Raw genomic sequence first — 15,206 nt, 5'->3', positions numbered from 1 at the left:
AGGCTACTGAATCAATTGTTAACCAAAACAACTGTGCAATGAGTTTAAAAGCTTGTTCTGCCAATTATGCTAATCAAGCAAACCCAAAAAACTCTTCCAAAATTCAAAATCCATTTTAATGATCATTATTCAACACGAGGCTGTGCAAGGCAGTTTTGAAACAATCCCTTTATTACCTACTACTTAGAATTGAAAATTTAAAATTAATGCATCAATACAGTAACAACAATAATAATAATAATAATAATAATAATAATAATAATAATCGTTAGCATGTAAACATGACAGTATAACTTCTTATATATTTTCACAGCTGAGTGGATAAAAAGGAAATTTAACTTTTAGAAGCAAAGACTCATTGTTGATTTTGACCAGTTTTCCGATTTTTTCTCGTAGGTCAGTAATCTGTATTCAGGTTAGCATTAATAAGGTACTTTTTAGTCTTATTGACCACTCAAAGCACTTTTAAACTACAAACCACATTCACCCATTGACACTGCAGTTTATTCCACTGCTGGAATTTATAATGGACCATAATTTCATGCAAAATGTGAATTTTTAAACAGTGCTAACCCGGGTGCACAGGCAGCACACTCACTCTGTTACTGAGTGCTATTACTTGAGGCTAGGAGCACTGTGGAGAGTTACTCGTGGGTCTAATTATATGATGCAAAGATTAATATAAGACAGCAATTAATAACCTACAACCAACTCTCCTGAGTAGGTTAAACATCACAGCACACAATATTTTGCTCTTGTGCTGGACTTTTGAGTGCAGGTGGGGGGCTCTGGCGGCTCCTCTGACAGGAACCAATTGAGCCAAAGGTGAGGCGTTAGATGAGGCTTGCAGGTGTTTTCCCAATGACAGAATAATTTGTGTTAGAAAGTTTGGAAGAATACGTCTAAACTGAGATCAAAGCTCTGCTCTTCCGTAGAAACATCAACACGAGTGAGCCAAATGCTGACTTTTCTAAAACAAACAAACAAATGTAACAGAAATCAGAAGTGCGTGAAACCAAAAGCATAACAGGCACACGGTTGTGCCAAATATTTGAATTTTTCTCACCAGTGCGTAAGGGGAGATGATTTATTGCCTTGGTATCGTGGTTTTACTTTACAGTGAATCCAGAATGTTAACAAAATGCTATGATTTAAATAAGGCTGCAGAGAACTAGTTTAGTCTACGCATAAAATTTTCTCTCACACACACACAGTTTGTGCATCAGGGTCTATTTCGGATTCAGCATCTTGCCCATGTATACTTTGTAATGCACCTCATAGGACCGGCATCAAACCAGGAATCTTGTGGATAACCTCTAATACCTGAAACAGAGCCGTCCCTAAATCCAGACCAGCTAATCAAACGGCAATTTGTAATTTTAACAAATAAACAAGCAGGTACTAAATTGTCAAAGGATATGAGAGACCTGTAACAATCTTGACTTTTAATTCACTTCCACTAAGGTCAAAGGTTAGAGCCAGTTGCCTTTCAGGCCCATTTGTGCAGGCTTTTCTTTGCCTGAACTCACAGCATTAGCTCCTACATTAGACAGCACTGCCACCTTGAGTTGCTCAAACAGCCAACTCCTGGTTATATTCAGTTAACAATCAGGATTCAGAGCGATGTATAATTCAAGCTGCTTTTAAACCTTTTTTAAAAAAAAGAAAACCCAAATATTTTTACCGATTTCACGACACAAACCTGTTGTGTGACAGAAATCCCTGTGGCTTATGAGGCTATTAAAATGCATGTTGTCCTGACTGGCCTGCTTATATAAATATGAGCCTGTTGTGTTCTGTCCTCGGAAAGTTTGCCATCTGTTTCCAGCTCTTTGCTTAGGGATTGTTTGGGCTACACTCCATTAAGCCTTCACACCATGTCCTTGTAAACCACCTGTTCACCTCGCTGCCTGAATCTGTTTATCCCATAAGGCTTTTGTCTCACAGTTTCTCAGCTTGTTTGCACTAACCTCTCGATGGTTTCCACGTCAAAGCAAAAGCGCTTATCTATGGATTCTGTCTTCCGGCGGATGCAGGATTTCAGTGTGAGCTGTATGGGGCCCTTCAGGTGAGGACAGAGAGTTGGAAAGTAATCAGTAAACATAATGGAGACAACAATATAAGAGAAAGTCTTCTGAGGAAATTTGGTGTTTACTGAAGGTGGGTCAGCACCTGTTTAGTTGTAGTCTTCTGTTCACAAGGTACCATGACTAGCACTCTCCCCTCTTTCTGATACTTACAATAATATTTGACCCATGTCATACCCAGAGCCCCTGGAGGAATACAAAGCAGTTTTTTTTGTTTTTGTTTTTTAAAAAGAGCCTACAGAAACAACTAGATTCCACATAAACATATAGCAACCCACTTACGCTTCTCCTGACAATACAAATAACCCCTCATTGGAAAATTGTGCATTTTATAGATCTGGGAAGGCCGTTTCATCCTTTTCATTAGCTCCTCCAACTCCTCACAAGTGCTTTCATAGTTGTTTCTTGTCTGCAGGCAAAACCGGAAAGTACTTAAAACAATGTATATGATTTAAGGAAAGTGAATTTTGCTGATGGCATTGTCGGTAACAGTGCTTACGTTCTGCAAGCTTAGCTGCAGTTCCTGCTTGTAAGGCATGAAGTCCTGAGTCATCTCCACTGTCAGGTTGTTAAGTGTTAAAATGCTGTGAAGAAACGCCAGCACCTGTCCAACGAGTGTGTGCATTACATACAACAAGAGTCAAAGCAAACAATGCATGAATGACACCAGGAATATTTCCTCAATGTTTTGTTATGTGCGTGGAAGCACAAAAACCGCACTCACCGGCTCCACCACGTCAAACTTCTTCCTGTCCTGAACCTGGTGTATCTGGTATACGTACTCGACTGAAGATTCATAGAAGTTTGCACGCTCTTTATCTAGGAGTTCATCAGCCTATTGAAAATTCAACAAAAATATAATCTTTTTTAAAATGGTTCTCACCTATATATTTCCCTACCCAAGTGATGCAAAGTATTTGTTGTACTTCAACTAACCTCTTGAAGCTGAGTCTCTCTCTTCTTGGCAGAGAGATTCAAGTGTTTGTCTAATTGGGAGTAATATTTTTCACTCTCTTTATCAAACTTCTTTTTCTTTTCCTGCAAAACAGATTGTAGAAAAAGATTATTTATTATTAGAGACCACCAAACTCCAGTGTGCAGTTCAGTACTGCCTTTTGCATTGCATTCACAGTTCCAAAGTCACCTCTGCAAGTCAAATTATGTAACAGAGAACTTTTACAAATCACCTGTTTGCATGTTTCTTTCTTTTTGTTGTAGAATTGTGGCTTATAAATTTGAAAATACATATAGCTGATAACACACCATCTTGAATCTGCTGCTAATAGCCATCTGCTATCAGTCAGGCTCAGGCTAATGCTAAAACCTATAGATTATATCTCAATATTAAAATGCCAGTACGTGTCAACTGTCAGCTGTAAAATCTAAAAATAAATGTGTTTTCACTGTATTTACATGAAAAGTTAGCAAGCGAGCTGAGAATATTAAAAAGATAGCTAAAAGTAGCAAAATACAAAAAAACACTAGCTAAACTGATAATATACAAATGATAAAATAAACATTATGCAACGGTTTTGGTACAGTAGTAGGAATAAATCCTTAAAAGTTCAAGTTCATGAAGCTCAAAAAATATAACTTAACCAACATTTGCTAAAGTAGCGAGCTAAAAGTAATCAAAAATGGTAAAGCTTACAGCTTTCTTGTAAGTGCTCACTAAATGATAAATGACTAGACAATAAAAAAGTACAATGAGTACAAATACAGACAGAAACGTGAAAACTTGAAAATGTAAACCCTGTAAAATATCAAAGACCAGATTCAATAGCTATATTGTAACGTTAGTAGATGCAAATTTGTATGACATACCCTGTGATAGAGTCGCTTTAACATTAATAGCTATAACTAATTGTTCCCTGTATTGCTTTATCAGTCTCTCATGTCATAGTGGAGGAATTTTGGCCCACCCTTTTTTACAACATTGCTTCGGTTCACTGAGGCATGTAGGCATTTATTTACGTACAGCTCTCAGCCGCTGCTACACCTCGATTCTTTTCTTTGTGGATTTGCTGCTGTGCTCTAGCCCTTTCTCTTGTTGTATGTTACAATTTGGCCTAAGTTTTAGCTACTGGATTGACGGCTGACAATTTGACTCTAGAATACTTTGATATATAGAGAAGTTCATAGTTGAGTCAATAAGTGAAAAGTTCCCAGATCCAGTGGCTACACAACAAGCTCAAATCTCCACTCTTACAAAGTGAAGATACACCCCTTTGGTCTTGTCTGTCCAAAGGACATTGCTATGGAAGTCTTTTGGTTTCTCCAGATGCAACTTTGCAAACCTACGCTGTGCTACCATGTTCTTTTTAGAAAGAAGAGACTTTCTCCTGACAAGCCTTCCAAACAAGAAATATTTATTCAGTATTTTTGCAATTGTGCTGCCAAGAACTTTAACATTTAACATGCTAACTGAGACATGTAGAGACTAACATGTAGTTCCTAATTTATTTATTTTTTTAGTTTTTCCATGTTTTCTGTAGAGCAGCAAAGTGCCAAACCGATGCTCAGTTTGATTAGCAGCACCTGGATGTTACTCATTCATAATTCTTATGGAAACTGTAAAGGTGGGCTTAGTTTTTCTCAGTACTGACTGTAGATAAATTAATATAATTTTTGACCGTCTGTTTGTATACCTTAAGAATATGTACCCTGATTTTATTAAGCGGTACATCTATTAGGGCAGGGCTTTGCTACATTTAATAATCAGAATCAACAGATGCTTGATGAGAATATTTTAAATATGAGACTTTCAAACGTCATTTTGAATAATCACAATATAAAATCCTAACTTTAATGATATCACCTTAGAACGAAATAAAGAAATTTGTTGAGCTGCTCTCAACTACAGAGTGCACGCACTAAAAACACCTGCAATATCCTGTTTTTAACAAAGGAGACAGGTTATTGTGCTTCAAAAATAGTTTATACACAAATACGGGGAAGTACCTTATGACATCCTGTCTGGTCTTTGTGGCAAGGAGAGGGGGGTTATATATACTTTAATGACCTGACTGTCCATGCAGAGAAGCACATTTTGAAGCTACTGAAGTAGATCGAGTGCTTCCAGTGCCATTTACAGGAATGAGCCGTGATGTCACTTACAAGGCAGGGTAAACAAAGAACTTACTTTTGTTACTCCTATTTGCTCCTTTCTGAACTTCTCCAAGGGCTTGATGAGTAGATCTGATGCATTCTGAACCTGGACAGGAAAAAAACAAACCGTTACTGACGGCTCCTAAACATACTGTGTTTGTAGATTCACTTTCCAAGATAATGTAAAGAGTTTTGAATTTTTTTAAAAATCTATACACTTTTCAAAACAAAACAAAACAACAAACATCACAGTTCTGAGCACCTGCTGCAAGTTCAATTAGCAAGATGACCTCCGGTTTTAGATTTACATCTCTATCTGGAGAATCCACTCAAACAGGAACTGCTTCTCCCATTATAATAACCTGCCTGCCTTAATTACTCGGAGAATAATAAAGTGTGTGAATCAGCAAAAACTGAGGTGACAAAACTTGCATCAAAATTTCTACCAACAGCAGGCCAATATGTAACCATAAACAAAAAGAGAAGAAGAAACCCAAGAGGGGAAGTGATACCAAAATGATTACCAGCATTACACTTCACAGTGCTTGCATGCAGCCACACCTTTACACAACTGACATGTCTTGTGTGACAAAATGAACACATTAAAGATGGCATCACAGCAAAAAAAAAGAAACAGAATGCATTAGTGGTTTCCTTTAAAGCAGTATCACTTTTTGCGCAGGATAAATTAATGCGGTGTCCGATATCCAGCAAGACTTCAAGCAGCATGCACAGTCAGCATGGAGGAAGTTGATAACCCACCAGCATCATCCTGTCGTGCTCCACTTCCTGCAGAAGTCCAGCAAACTCCTGGAACGACTGCGCTGGGGAGGAAAGCACCAAAAGAGGATAACTTTTGCATGGTGTTATCGAAACTGGCTGAGTCAGAGGACATATTAGGAAAGCAGCAGATAACACTTGCTCAGAACTTTACAAAACTCACTTTATGATTTATGCTCATAGAATTTCCACCTATCTTTATGCACGTTTTCCATCGAGCTCCGAGGCAGGTTATAGTGGAGCACACAAAGCCTTATGTTTCCTCTTATCTAAATTCTGAGGCATTATCAGCCGACAGCCAAAAGTGCTGTGCTTTCCACCGCGTTCAAGCGGGGAAACACAAATGTAGAAAAACTACAATAAATTGGAATATTTCTGGCCACGTATTTACTCTGACTGCTTAAAAACTCAAGCACAATCCAAGGCAGTGCGCCTTTATCACTCTTACCAATGTTAATCTCGTCATCCGTCAGTGAGTCGCCGATGAAGTCGAACTGGAACACACTGAGAGTCTGGGAAAACTTCTGCACTGCCAAAGAGTATCCTGAAAAAGAGAGAAAATAAAAACACGAAGCGTGATCTGTAATTAATGACAAGTTACATACACTGCTTTTAAATTCAGTCCAGTTCTCATGAATCTAAGAACAGGCCAAGATTAATAGAAGTTGGTGTTTCATGTTTCCCCTGATAGGAAACCGGAAAGAATGAAAGACATCCTTGGCAGGATTCAGCAGCGGTGTAGCAGCCAGTATGTGGTTGATAATGCAATACATTATCCCCGTCATGCCTGGCTTTTACTATCAAAACAAAACAGAGCCCTTCACATCACTGCTGTAGACTATTTAGTCCAGAGAACTTGGCTAGTTGTATCTAGCCTCATACTTTTTTCAGTGGAACAATCGTTTAATGTTCTTTCCATCAGCCAATTGTGCACCCAACCCCCTTTCTTCTTGTGTTTTAGCTCTAAAGAAATCATATTTGATGACAATCAGTGCTGAGGCTGAAAAAGCATTAAAGGACATGAGCATTCTGATGAGCAGGATGACATGAACATTGAAAAATGTTTGGGGGGGGGGGGGGGGGTGTTGCTTTCCATGGACTTTGTCCCAGCAACTCGTGACCTCTGACTATTATCTGGATTTACTATTGGACCCTCACCGCCCCCCAACACCACTACAGTACCTACAATGACAGTTTCTGTTTTCGAGGTGAACAGCTTTGCCATTCAGGATTTCCACAGCAGTATCTTGGTGAGTCAAACAAAACAAACAATATCACCCCCAGTGGGTGCCACGCTGACCCAAATATACGCATGTACAGTTCTGCGTCTGCGTGGCGTCCCTGGCTCTGACCTATTCTATCAGTGGGAATGGTCCCACCTAAACATGAGCGCACAGAGAAGTGGAGAGGCGATGCACGGACTGATGCAAGCCCTCCAAAAAGGAGACAGCTGTTCGGGAACAATAGTGCTGGTCATCCTGCACATCTGCAGCTCTGTGGCCTCTCAGTTCAAAGCTCTTTCTCCTTTTTTATGGCTTTTCCCTGGAGAGCAATAACAACTCCCTGAATACTCCTCTCCCACATAAATACACACTTTATCCTGCAGGCCTACGTAAAATAACGGAGGGGATGCTGATCCATTGGCATCAGAGCCCTAAATCTACATGCAAATCGCAAAAAAGAGCAATCTAACTAAGCATGCTCACCCTTGATTGCAGTGATCACACTATTCCCGTCTTTGATCACTTCTTTGAGGAATTTGTTTGTCCTCTCCAGCTCCAGCTCGTAGCACTTGAGAGTCTCTCTGAAATCCGGACTGTCCAGATAGCAGTCGCTGAACTCCAGCGGAGGATGAACCATCTTGTGCACCGCTCGACTTTATAACACAATAGAAACACTGAGTCCGCTTTCCACAGAGGCGCTGCCTACGCTCGTCCGTGGCACGCACCGCTCATTTCTGTTCACTTGAGGCTACTCCACACATTCCGCTCCGAGGTTCGGAAACCATCGTGTCCGTGGGAGCCTGCGGCAACGGATGGTTACAAATAAACTGATCGAAACAGTGAATTCCCGCAGCCTAGGCTCACTTCCCTCTTTTATTCGTCCGCGCTGCTAATGCTTCGGTTTAATTGTATCCTGGTGCCCTGACCACTTTTTTGCTCCTTACCGTGTCGTAATTAAAAGAGCAGCTACGATCCCTCTGACCGCGTCCCATTCCAAAATCCACACTTAAATGACGCCTCACTGTTCTTTCTTAAATAAGCTTTCCATCGCTAAAATTAAAACCCGCTCTTACCAACCCCTCAATGTAGTGAGTATATGTTCTTAGTGAGTATATTTTCTACTTCAAGCGATATTATAAACATATCCGAGTCCAATATCCTTAGTAAAAGTCAATGACAAAGCGCAATGGAGCGTACCCAGCTGGCAACAGAAACACAAAAAACTCCCCTTTTCCACACCCAGAAGGTTCTTAAAGGGCTCGCCGGACACTTTGAGTAATTTGTTTGCCATGGATGCTGCGTTTAGGTGCAGTCGGAAAACACAATTACACTTCCAGACAGGCGGATAGGGTGTGCTCCTGCAGTCAGGGTTAAGTACAAGAATTTTGCTTGTGCAAGCAGATTCACGGCACTTAGCTTACACTGAGGTGTTACCGTGACAGCAGTCAGAGAACTTATTTAAATCCCACTCTGGAAAAAAATGTACATGCTGCCCTTTCTGTTTATGGCATACAGAGAGCAACATAAGTCAAATTCCTTGTTTGTGTGCACAAACTTGGTTAAATAAAGACGATTCTGATTCTGTAGTAAAGACAGTGCCTAAATATACCAGTCTCAGCATTTCCTTGGTTACTTGTTACTGCAACTCCTCTGAATCACTATAATCACTTTTGTTATATGTGCAGACATGTTTCTGTCAGAAGATGCCTGAGCTGAGGAGTTAGAGGCTGGAGCGAGATTGCTTCAAGGGCACTCTCGCAATCTAGAGTGTAACAGGACTGAGCTAATGTACAAATCTAGGGAACTTCTACTTTATATTTCCCCCTGCAACTGTATTCTTTTACTCCGGCACACTTCAGAGGAAAACACTGAAAATTTCATCTCCCTGCTTTTACCTAACAGCCTTCGTTTTTGGAACAAATCCATTATTTGTGTATGTATGTATGTATGTATGTATGTATGTATGTATGTATGTATGTATTATTGTAGAGTAAAAATCGAAGAATATTTTTAAGTTTGATTGAAATTTGATTTTATCTTTGACTGCCTGAGGATAAGAATAAAAGAATCAGATGATGATTCTGATGATGATCAGAATCGTCACGATTAAATATAAAGAAATCATCGGCAGCTTTCAATGGCAGAGATTTCTTACAAAATTGTCTTGTTCCCGTTATTCAAACATTTTTTGTAATAATTTTGAAACAAAAAACACTCTGCGAGGCTGTCACGTTAGACACAGTATATTGTTTATTTCTCCAGATCAAACGAATTGTCCTGGCGGTTAAAAAAACAAATACTCAGCAGATGAATGAGCCGTATACAGTACACAGTGCAATGCTCTGCTTTTTATGTTTACTTTTTTACATTAACGTTTAAGATATAACAATCTAATGTTATAATGTTTAACAATGCAAAGGCCCAATTGCCTAAAATTAATTTTCAATTTTTGAAATGTTGAGGCATTATTTTTCATTTACTAAACTAAATTAATTTAAGTTAATTTAAGTTAATTTGTAAATTTTTGTAGTAAACTGTAAATTGTAAATATTGTAAAACTTTTCTTCTGTCATTTAATGGTCGGGCGTTGTACAGCTACAAGCATTTCACCCCCATGTCATACTGTGTATGGTTGTGTGTGTGTGTGACAAATAAAATTTGAATTTGAAAAATTTGAAATGATCCTGCGTCATTGCTTACGTGTTAATTATTAATCCTGCTGCACTAACGCTTGAAGACCTGTAGATGTCAGCCTCCAGATTCAACTGAAGCAAGCTTGCTAATGCACACATACACAATTTCAGTGCTTTGTTACATTAAACCCTACAGTTGCATTATAAGTACACAGAATTTAGTGTCTGCGTCTTTGGGGCTTGATCGGTTTTGCTTGATGTGCAGTTCAGCTGAGTCACAGCCTGTGTTTCTAATGTCAACACCGGGAGTCTTTGTAGAGGTTACAAGACAGCATCGTGAAATCTCTCTGCAGCTGCGTGGAAATGAAAAACCACTTAAATCAACAGTACAGCAGAACCGAGTTATTTATAATATGTGCAAAGGATCCGTTCATGATGACTGTCTCCTGCTTTGTGACATGAAAACAGACCATGCAACATCTGGTTGGAATCAAGGTCCAGGAAATTAATAGTAGCGTATTGATCCTTTGAGTGTGGTCCGAACGCCAGATATACCGTAGCTAACTAAAATGAAAACAACATCTAGACTTTTGAAGGAAATTTCTGAAACCATTTTGCGAATATATATATATGGTGTCTGCAAAACAGCGAGGCAGCTGCTTTCAAAAAGTTGTGTTTTTTAATGTAATACTTCTGCTGATTATCCTAATTGTGCATGCCCTTCATACAATGATAATTAAAAAGAACATTTTCAAACAAGAAAAACCAAACTGAAACATGAACCCCCTGGAAATGAACTGAATCTGAAGTGACTTAAAAACAAAAAGTCAAAAGGCTGTATATATTTCAAGTTTTGCGAGTTTTTGGATTCACAGTACTTTTAACAGTATATTGTAAAGGGGGAAAAACTACTACTTATGGGATATATTAATATGCCTAAAAAATATGTGTCAGAAATTGCACCTTTATAGATTTCCTGACACTAAAAAAGGTCAAATGAAAGTTCAGAGTAAAGGTTAGAAGGTAAAGGAGATTTAATGTGATAAAGAAAACATGTTGCATTTGATGCAGTTTTAATTGGATGCATGGCACAGGTAGACTGGCCATTGGAAAATTGAAAACTACATCCATTCGGGTGACTTTTACTAGAATTCAAGGGTTAAAGTTTATTTTTGCTAGTTTAAGCATCATTTCAACATTCCCAGAGTCTTTCCCTTGGTGCCAAGGTTTTTAAAGATGTCACTCACCCACAGTTTCTCTCATACTATGACACAGAAATGCAGATACATGACAATACATTTCTCTTTGTTTGTTTTAGTTATCATAGCCAACTAAATGGTCCTAACACTGACAAATGATGACAAGTGATGTCATGAAATATAACAGCTGTCTCACTAATGATTAAAAATAACTATAAACTAGTAAAAATGACTGAATATTATAATGAATAGTTTGTCATATTCAAATCAGCTCTTTTGGATTTTAACTGAGACAAGAAGTGAGCTCAAAAAGTTACTCAGTTTGAAAAGTTGCCAGTTTTTGCCCCATCTGTGAAAACGCCTCAAAATGGATTCAGTTTCCCTTGAGTACACAGTAAACGCAGTCACTGGCTGGTTCAATCAGTGGTTTAGCATTAGGATGTAAAGGTCGAGAAGAAACACTAGATGAGAGTCTGATTCTCAGGATAACAAACCCTTGTCCTCTTATCTTTAGATTTTGAGTCTCATTCTCTGTTGAAGACCTTTATGTTACACTCAATATTACGTCAAAACCACCCCCCACTTCCTCTGCTCAGCAGCATACTGAGGACAACATGACAGACCACAGTCCCCACACAGATTCTTCAGCTGGGCAGAAATTAAAACGTTTGATCTGAATTCTGAAGCTGTTTGTTTGCGCTGCCTAAATGGGGCTATTGTATGCAAATTCTTTGCACAGAGGCATATGACCTCCCCAGTGCAGGGCAGTGGCTAGTGTGAGGGAAATCATTAGCAATGCAAAGTCATGGTGCTCTGATACTCTTGTTCACAGTCAAAGACTGGAAAAAAAAATCTGATCTGGTGATGCTAACTTAAATGTTTCTGGATGCACTTTATTTGCAAGCAGAGCTAAGGTAAGTTCATTTTATTGATGGCTTTGTTCCTACATCATGTGGCTGCGCGGATGGACAGTTTAAATAGTTTCTTTTCAGCGTGTTCATTTATTCTGTGCTCATTGGCAGATCATGCTTAGCTGTTAATGTCACTTCACACTATATTCACAAGATATGATTAGGATAAAAAAGAAAATGAGACTCTTTTCCAAACATGTTCTTTTTGAGAGTTCGTCCGAGAAGTGATGATCAGACAACATTATTTATTTGCAGACCTTGTTAGTTATTTCTATCTGCCTGATCAGTGAATTGTGTGAAAACCTTCTAAGCTAAGAAGCAGAAGAGTCCTTCTATGTAACTTATCAACGTCCTTTAGGAGCACAAATGATTTTCCTGCCGGTGAGTGGAGACTATCCAAGAGTCTGTTAATCCAGCTACAGTTGCTCATTTTGCATGCAACACCATGGCTACTGGTGAAAGCATGTCACATGACACATGGTGCCAGACCTCAGTATTGCACTCTTAAGTGGGCTGCCAGCTGCAGAGGGGGGCAGAGAGGCTTTTTTCCTTCTCTGGACTCACATCCATGCCAAACCAGCGGGTCAACATTGTCCTCCACGCTGCCTCCTATGCCTCTTACACCTCCAGCTGAGCCCGGTAACAACTCCAACATTTACTCTAGACTCAGACATAACAGAGCAATCAGTAATGATCAACACCAAGGGGATCAAACATGCTACAATTTAAGACTAAGAAGAATCATAGGCGTAAAAAAGAAAAAGCTGTGATGTACTCATTACTATTAATTTACCAAGTCCAGCCAAAGTGTGGCTGCACCATGTGTTCTGATTTAAGTCAAGTGTGCAGGTTGCTATTATTTAAAGTGAATAAGTAAGACAGTATTGTGTTTATTAAGTTTTAAGTTTGCTGTTGAAAAGTGAAACTGAAAGTCTCCTTTGTGTCTGACTTTGACATTCAGGAGAACTTTTAGAGTTATATTTCCTGCCTTTTTAATCTAAAGTATTTTTTTCTTGTTCTAAGTTTGATGCATAGATCATTTTCATGTGCATAATCTTTTACATAATATTTCCTGATGATTTTCAAGCAATAGTTTTAACTTAAGTGTCACTCTAACACCTTCAGAAAGAGCTGATGCATGATGATGTGTGCAAATTGTTTTCTCATAATCCATATATATTCAGTTTTATGTCACAGAAGGCAATAAGTACAAACAATCCTCACAACAGAAACTGGAGGGAGATTTTCTGCTTTTAGAAAAAAAAAAGCGCTTTTTCACTCAGAAAATTAACCGAATGATCAACAAATCAATTATTTCGTGAAGCTGCTGTTGTGAAGTTTACTTGTACTGAAGGGCCAGTAATTTTGTGCCTGTTATGTCACAAGATGGGATTTGTTAGTGATTTTTTTATAAAGCAAATTTTTAAGTATTTTTAGGAACTTCAAGGGAATTTTGGTTAAACATGCAAGAGTCCTGCAAGTCCTGAGGAGTTAATGTGATGAAGTAATTTATACATCAGGGCAAAGGGAGGATATACTGAACAGAAACACAGGGGGACTGATCCCGGGTAAATTTGCATCGGTCAACTCTCCAGAGTATAGCCTTACACACGGGATTTACTGTACATCATTTGCATTGCTTCACTTGCTAATTTTTGGTTCTACTTTTTTGGAAACAAATTGTCCAAGTGAGAGCTTGGCAGACCTTTTTTTAAGATTTAAGAAGCCTTCATTTTTGCCGAATGGCTACATGCGAAGAAGACAGTCTTATTTGAATGTCTAATCTCAAACAGTAAGAATTATCATAAGATCAGATCAGAGAAACTCTTGTCATAGCAGCATACATATAATAGACAACAAAGCAATAACATAAAAAAGCAGAGAAATATAAAAATGAATATAAAAAAAAGAGATGATTTTTATCTTTTTTTTATCATTTTATGGTTTGTTTTACATTATTGTGTTGATTTGCAGTAAAATTATTTTACAATAAAAAAAATTTAATTACAAAAAAATTATATCATATGATTTTTGTGTTTGTTTGTTTTCAGACCCGGAACCAAAGATGAACTGGGCATCATTTTATGCTGTCATTAGCGGTGTGAACCGCCACTCCACCGGCATCGGTCGAATCTGGCTCTCCGTGCTCTTCATTTTCCGCATCCTGGTCCTCGTGGTTGCAGCCGAGAGCGTGTGGGGCGACGAGAAGTCTGGCTTCACCTGCAACACGCAGCAGCCGGGTTGCAACAGTGTCTGCTACGACCACTTCTTCCCCATCTCCCACATTCGACTCTGGGCACTCCAGCTCATCCTGGTCTCCACTCCTGCCCTGCTGGTAGCCATGCACGTTGCCCATCGGCGTCATGTTGACAAGAGGCTCTACAAACTGTCGGGCCGGTCCAACCCGAAAGACCTGGAGCAGATAAAAACACAGAAGATGAAAATCACTGGGGCCCTGTGGTGGACATACGTCATCAGCCTTTTGTTCCGTATCATCTTTGAGGTCACTTTTATGTATGTGTTTTATATGATCTACCCTGGTTACAAGATGATCCGGCTGGTGAAGTGTGACTCCTACCCTTGTCCCAACACGGTGGACTGCTTTGTGTCGAGACCCACAGAGAAGACTGTCTTCACCGTGTTCATGTTGGCTGTGTCAGGTGTTTGTATTCTACTCAACATTGCCGAGGTGGTCTTCTTGGTGGGGAAGGCTTGCAGCAAGCATTTGCACAATGCTGGAGACTCGACTATGGGGGCTTGGATCCAACAAAAGCTTTGCTCATTCTAACAAAATGCACAGCAGCACAAAGGAGACATATAGTCAAAGGAGCTTGCAAAGAAAAGCGTCTGGACTTCTTTAAGTTGCTTGAAGACGTTTCACCTCTCATCCGAGAAGCTTCTTCAGTTCTGAACTGAACTGAAGAAGTTCAGCTTCTTCAGTTCTGAACTGAAGAAGCTTCTCGGATGAGAGGTGAAACGTCTTCAAGCAACTTAAAGAAGTCCAGACGCTTTTCTTTGCAAGCTCCTTTGACTACGATGACCTGGATGACTGAGAACCTTCACAGACAAAGGAGACATATAAGTGACCATTTAGGTAACAACTACTGATTAAACTTGTGAGGTTTATATCATGGCGATGCTTCACCGGTTCAAATGCAGAAAGCCAGCAGTTCATGTTTCGACAAACATTTCTAGTTATAATGGATAGCTTGGTGTTTGTCTGACTGCAGATCAGTTAAAAACACTTAATAAACCAATATTTCCA

The 15,206-nt window shown here is 39.2% G+C and overlaps 2 protein-coding genes across 3 annotated transcripts in view; one reads left to right on the top strand and one right to left on the bottom strand.

The window, feature by feature from the left end:
• ophn1 (oligophrenin 1) overlaps positions 1 to 8,419 on the bottom strand; it is a 31,921-nt gene extending 23,502 nt beyond the window's left edge. Inside the window, exons 1-10 of the mRNA XM_080866703.1 lie at positions 7,682 to 8,419; positions 6,424 to 6,519; positions 5,958 to 6,019; positions 5,230 to 5,301; positions 3,024 to 3,125; positions 2,812 to 2,922; positions 2,587 to 2,691; positions 2,370 to 2,496; positions 2,173 to 2,273; positions 1,971 to 2,062 (exon numbers count right to left, since the gene is read on the bottom strand). Of these exons, the coding sequence (XP_080722829.1) occupies positions 1,971 to 2,062; positions 2,173 to 2,273; positions 2,370 to 2,496; positions 2,587 to 2,691; positions 2,812 to 2,922; positions 3,024 to 3,125; positions 5,230 to 5,301; positions 5,958 to 6,019; positions 6,424 to 6,519; positions 7,682 to 7,835 (1,022 nt within the window). The 5' untranslated portion in view covers positions 7,836 to 8,419. The remainder of the gene's footprint in view (positions 1 to 1,970; positions 2,063 to 2,172; positions 2,274 to 2,369; positions 2,497 to 2,586; positions 2,692 to 2,811; positions 2,923 to 3,023; positions 3,126 to 5,229; positions 5,302 to 5,957; positions 6,020 to 6,423; positions 6,520 to 7,681) is intronic.
• A 3,335-nt stretch (positions 8,420 to 11,754) lies between these two features.
• On the top strand, positions 11,755 to 14,784 carry gjb1a (gap junction protein beta 1a). Of its 2 annotated transcripts, XM_080866509.1 has the most exons (3): positions 11,755 to 11,944; positions 12,300 to 12,580; positions 13,993 to 14,784. In XM_080866509.1, exons 1-3 carry the CDS (start codon positions 11,907 to 11,909, stop codon positions 14,727 to 14,729), a joined length of 1,056 nt encoding a protein of 351 aa, XP_080722635.1. In that variant the 5' UTR covers positions 11,755 to 11,906; the 3' UTR covers positions 14,730 to 14,784. The 2 variants fall into 2 exon arrangements, with proteins under 2 accessions (XP_080722635.1, XP_080722636.1); XM_080866510.1 differs by lacking the exon at positions 12,300 to 12,580 and having other exon boundaries at positions 11,794 to 11,944.
• Positions 14,785 to 15,206: the final 422 nt, after the last annotated feature.

Source organism: Rhamphochromis sp. 'chilingali' (assembly GCF_963969265.1).
Source record: "Rhamphochromis sp. 'chilingali' genome assembly, chromosome: 19".
In the NCBI taxonomy this organism is placed as follows: domain Eukaryota; kingdom Metazoa; phylum Chordata; class Actinopteri; order Cichliformes; family Cichlidae; genus Rhamphochromis; species Rhamphochromis sp. 'chilingali'.
This window is presented reverse-complemented; position numbering and strand designations above follow the sequence as displayed.

Bases quoted from the DNA above. Each gene is read 5' to 3' on its own strand.
- gjb1a (XM_080866509.1), top strand. From the start codon at position 11,907: ATGTTTCTGGATGCACTTTATTTGCAAGCAGAGCTAAG. The intron at 11,945-12,299 runs GTAAGTTCATTT...AACGTCCTTTAG, and splicing joins TATTTGCAAGCAGAGCTAAG to GAGCACAAATGATTTTCCTG. The intron at 12,581-13,992 runs GTAACAACTCCA...GTTTGTTTTCAG, and splicing joins TACACCTCCAGCTGAGCCCG to ACCCGGAACCAAAGATGAAC.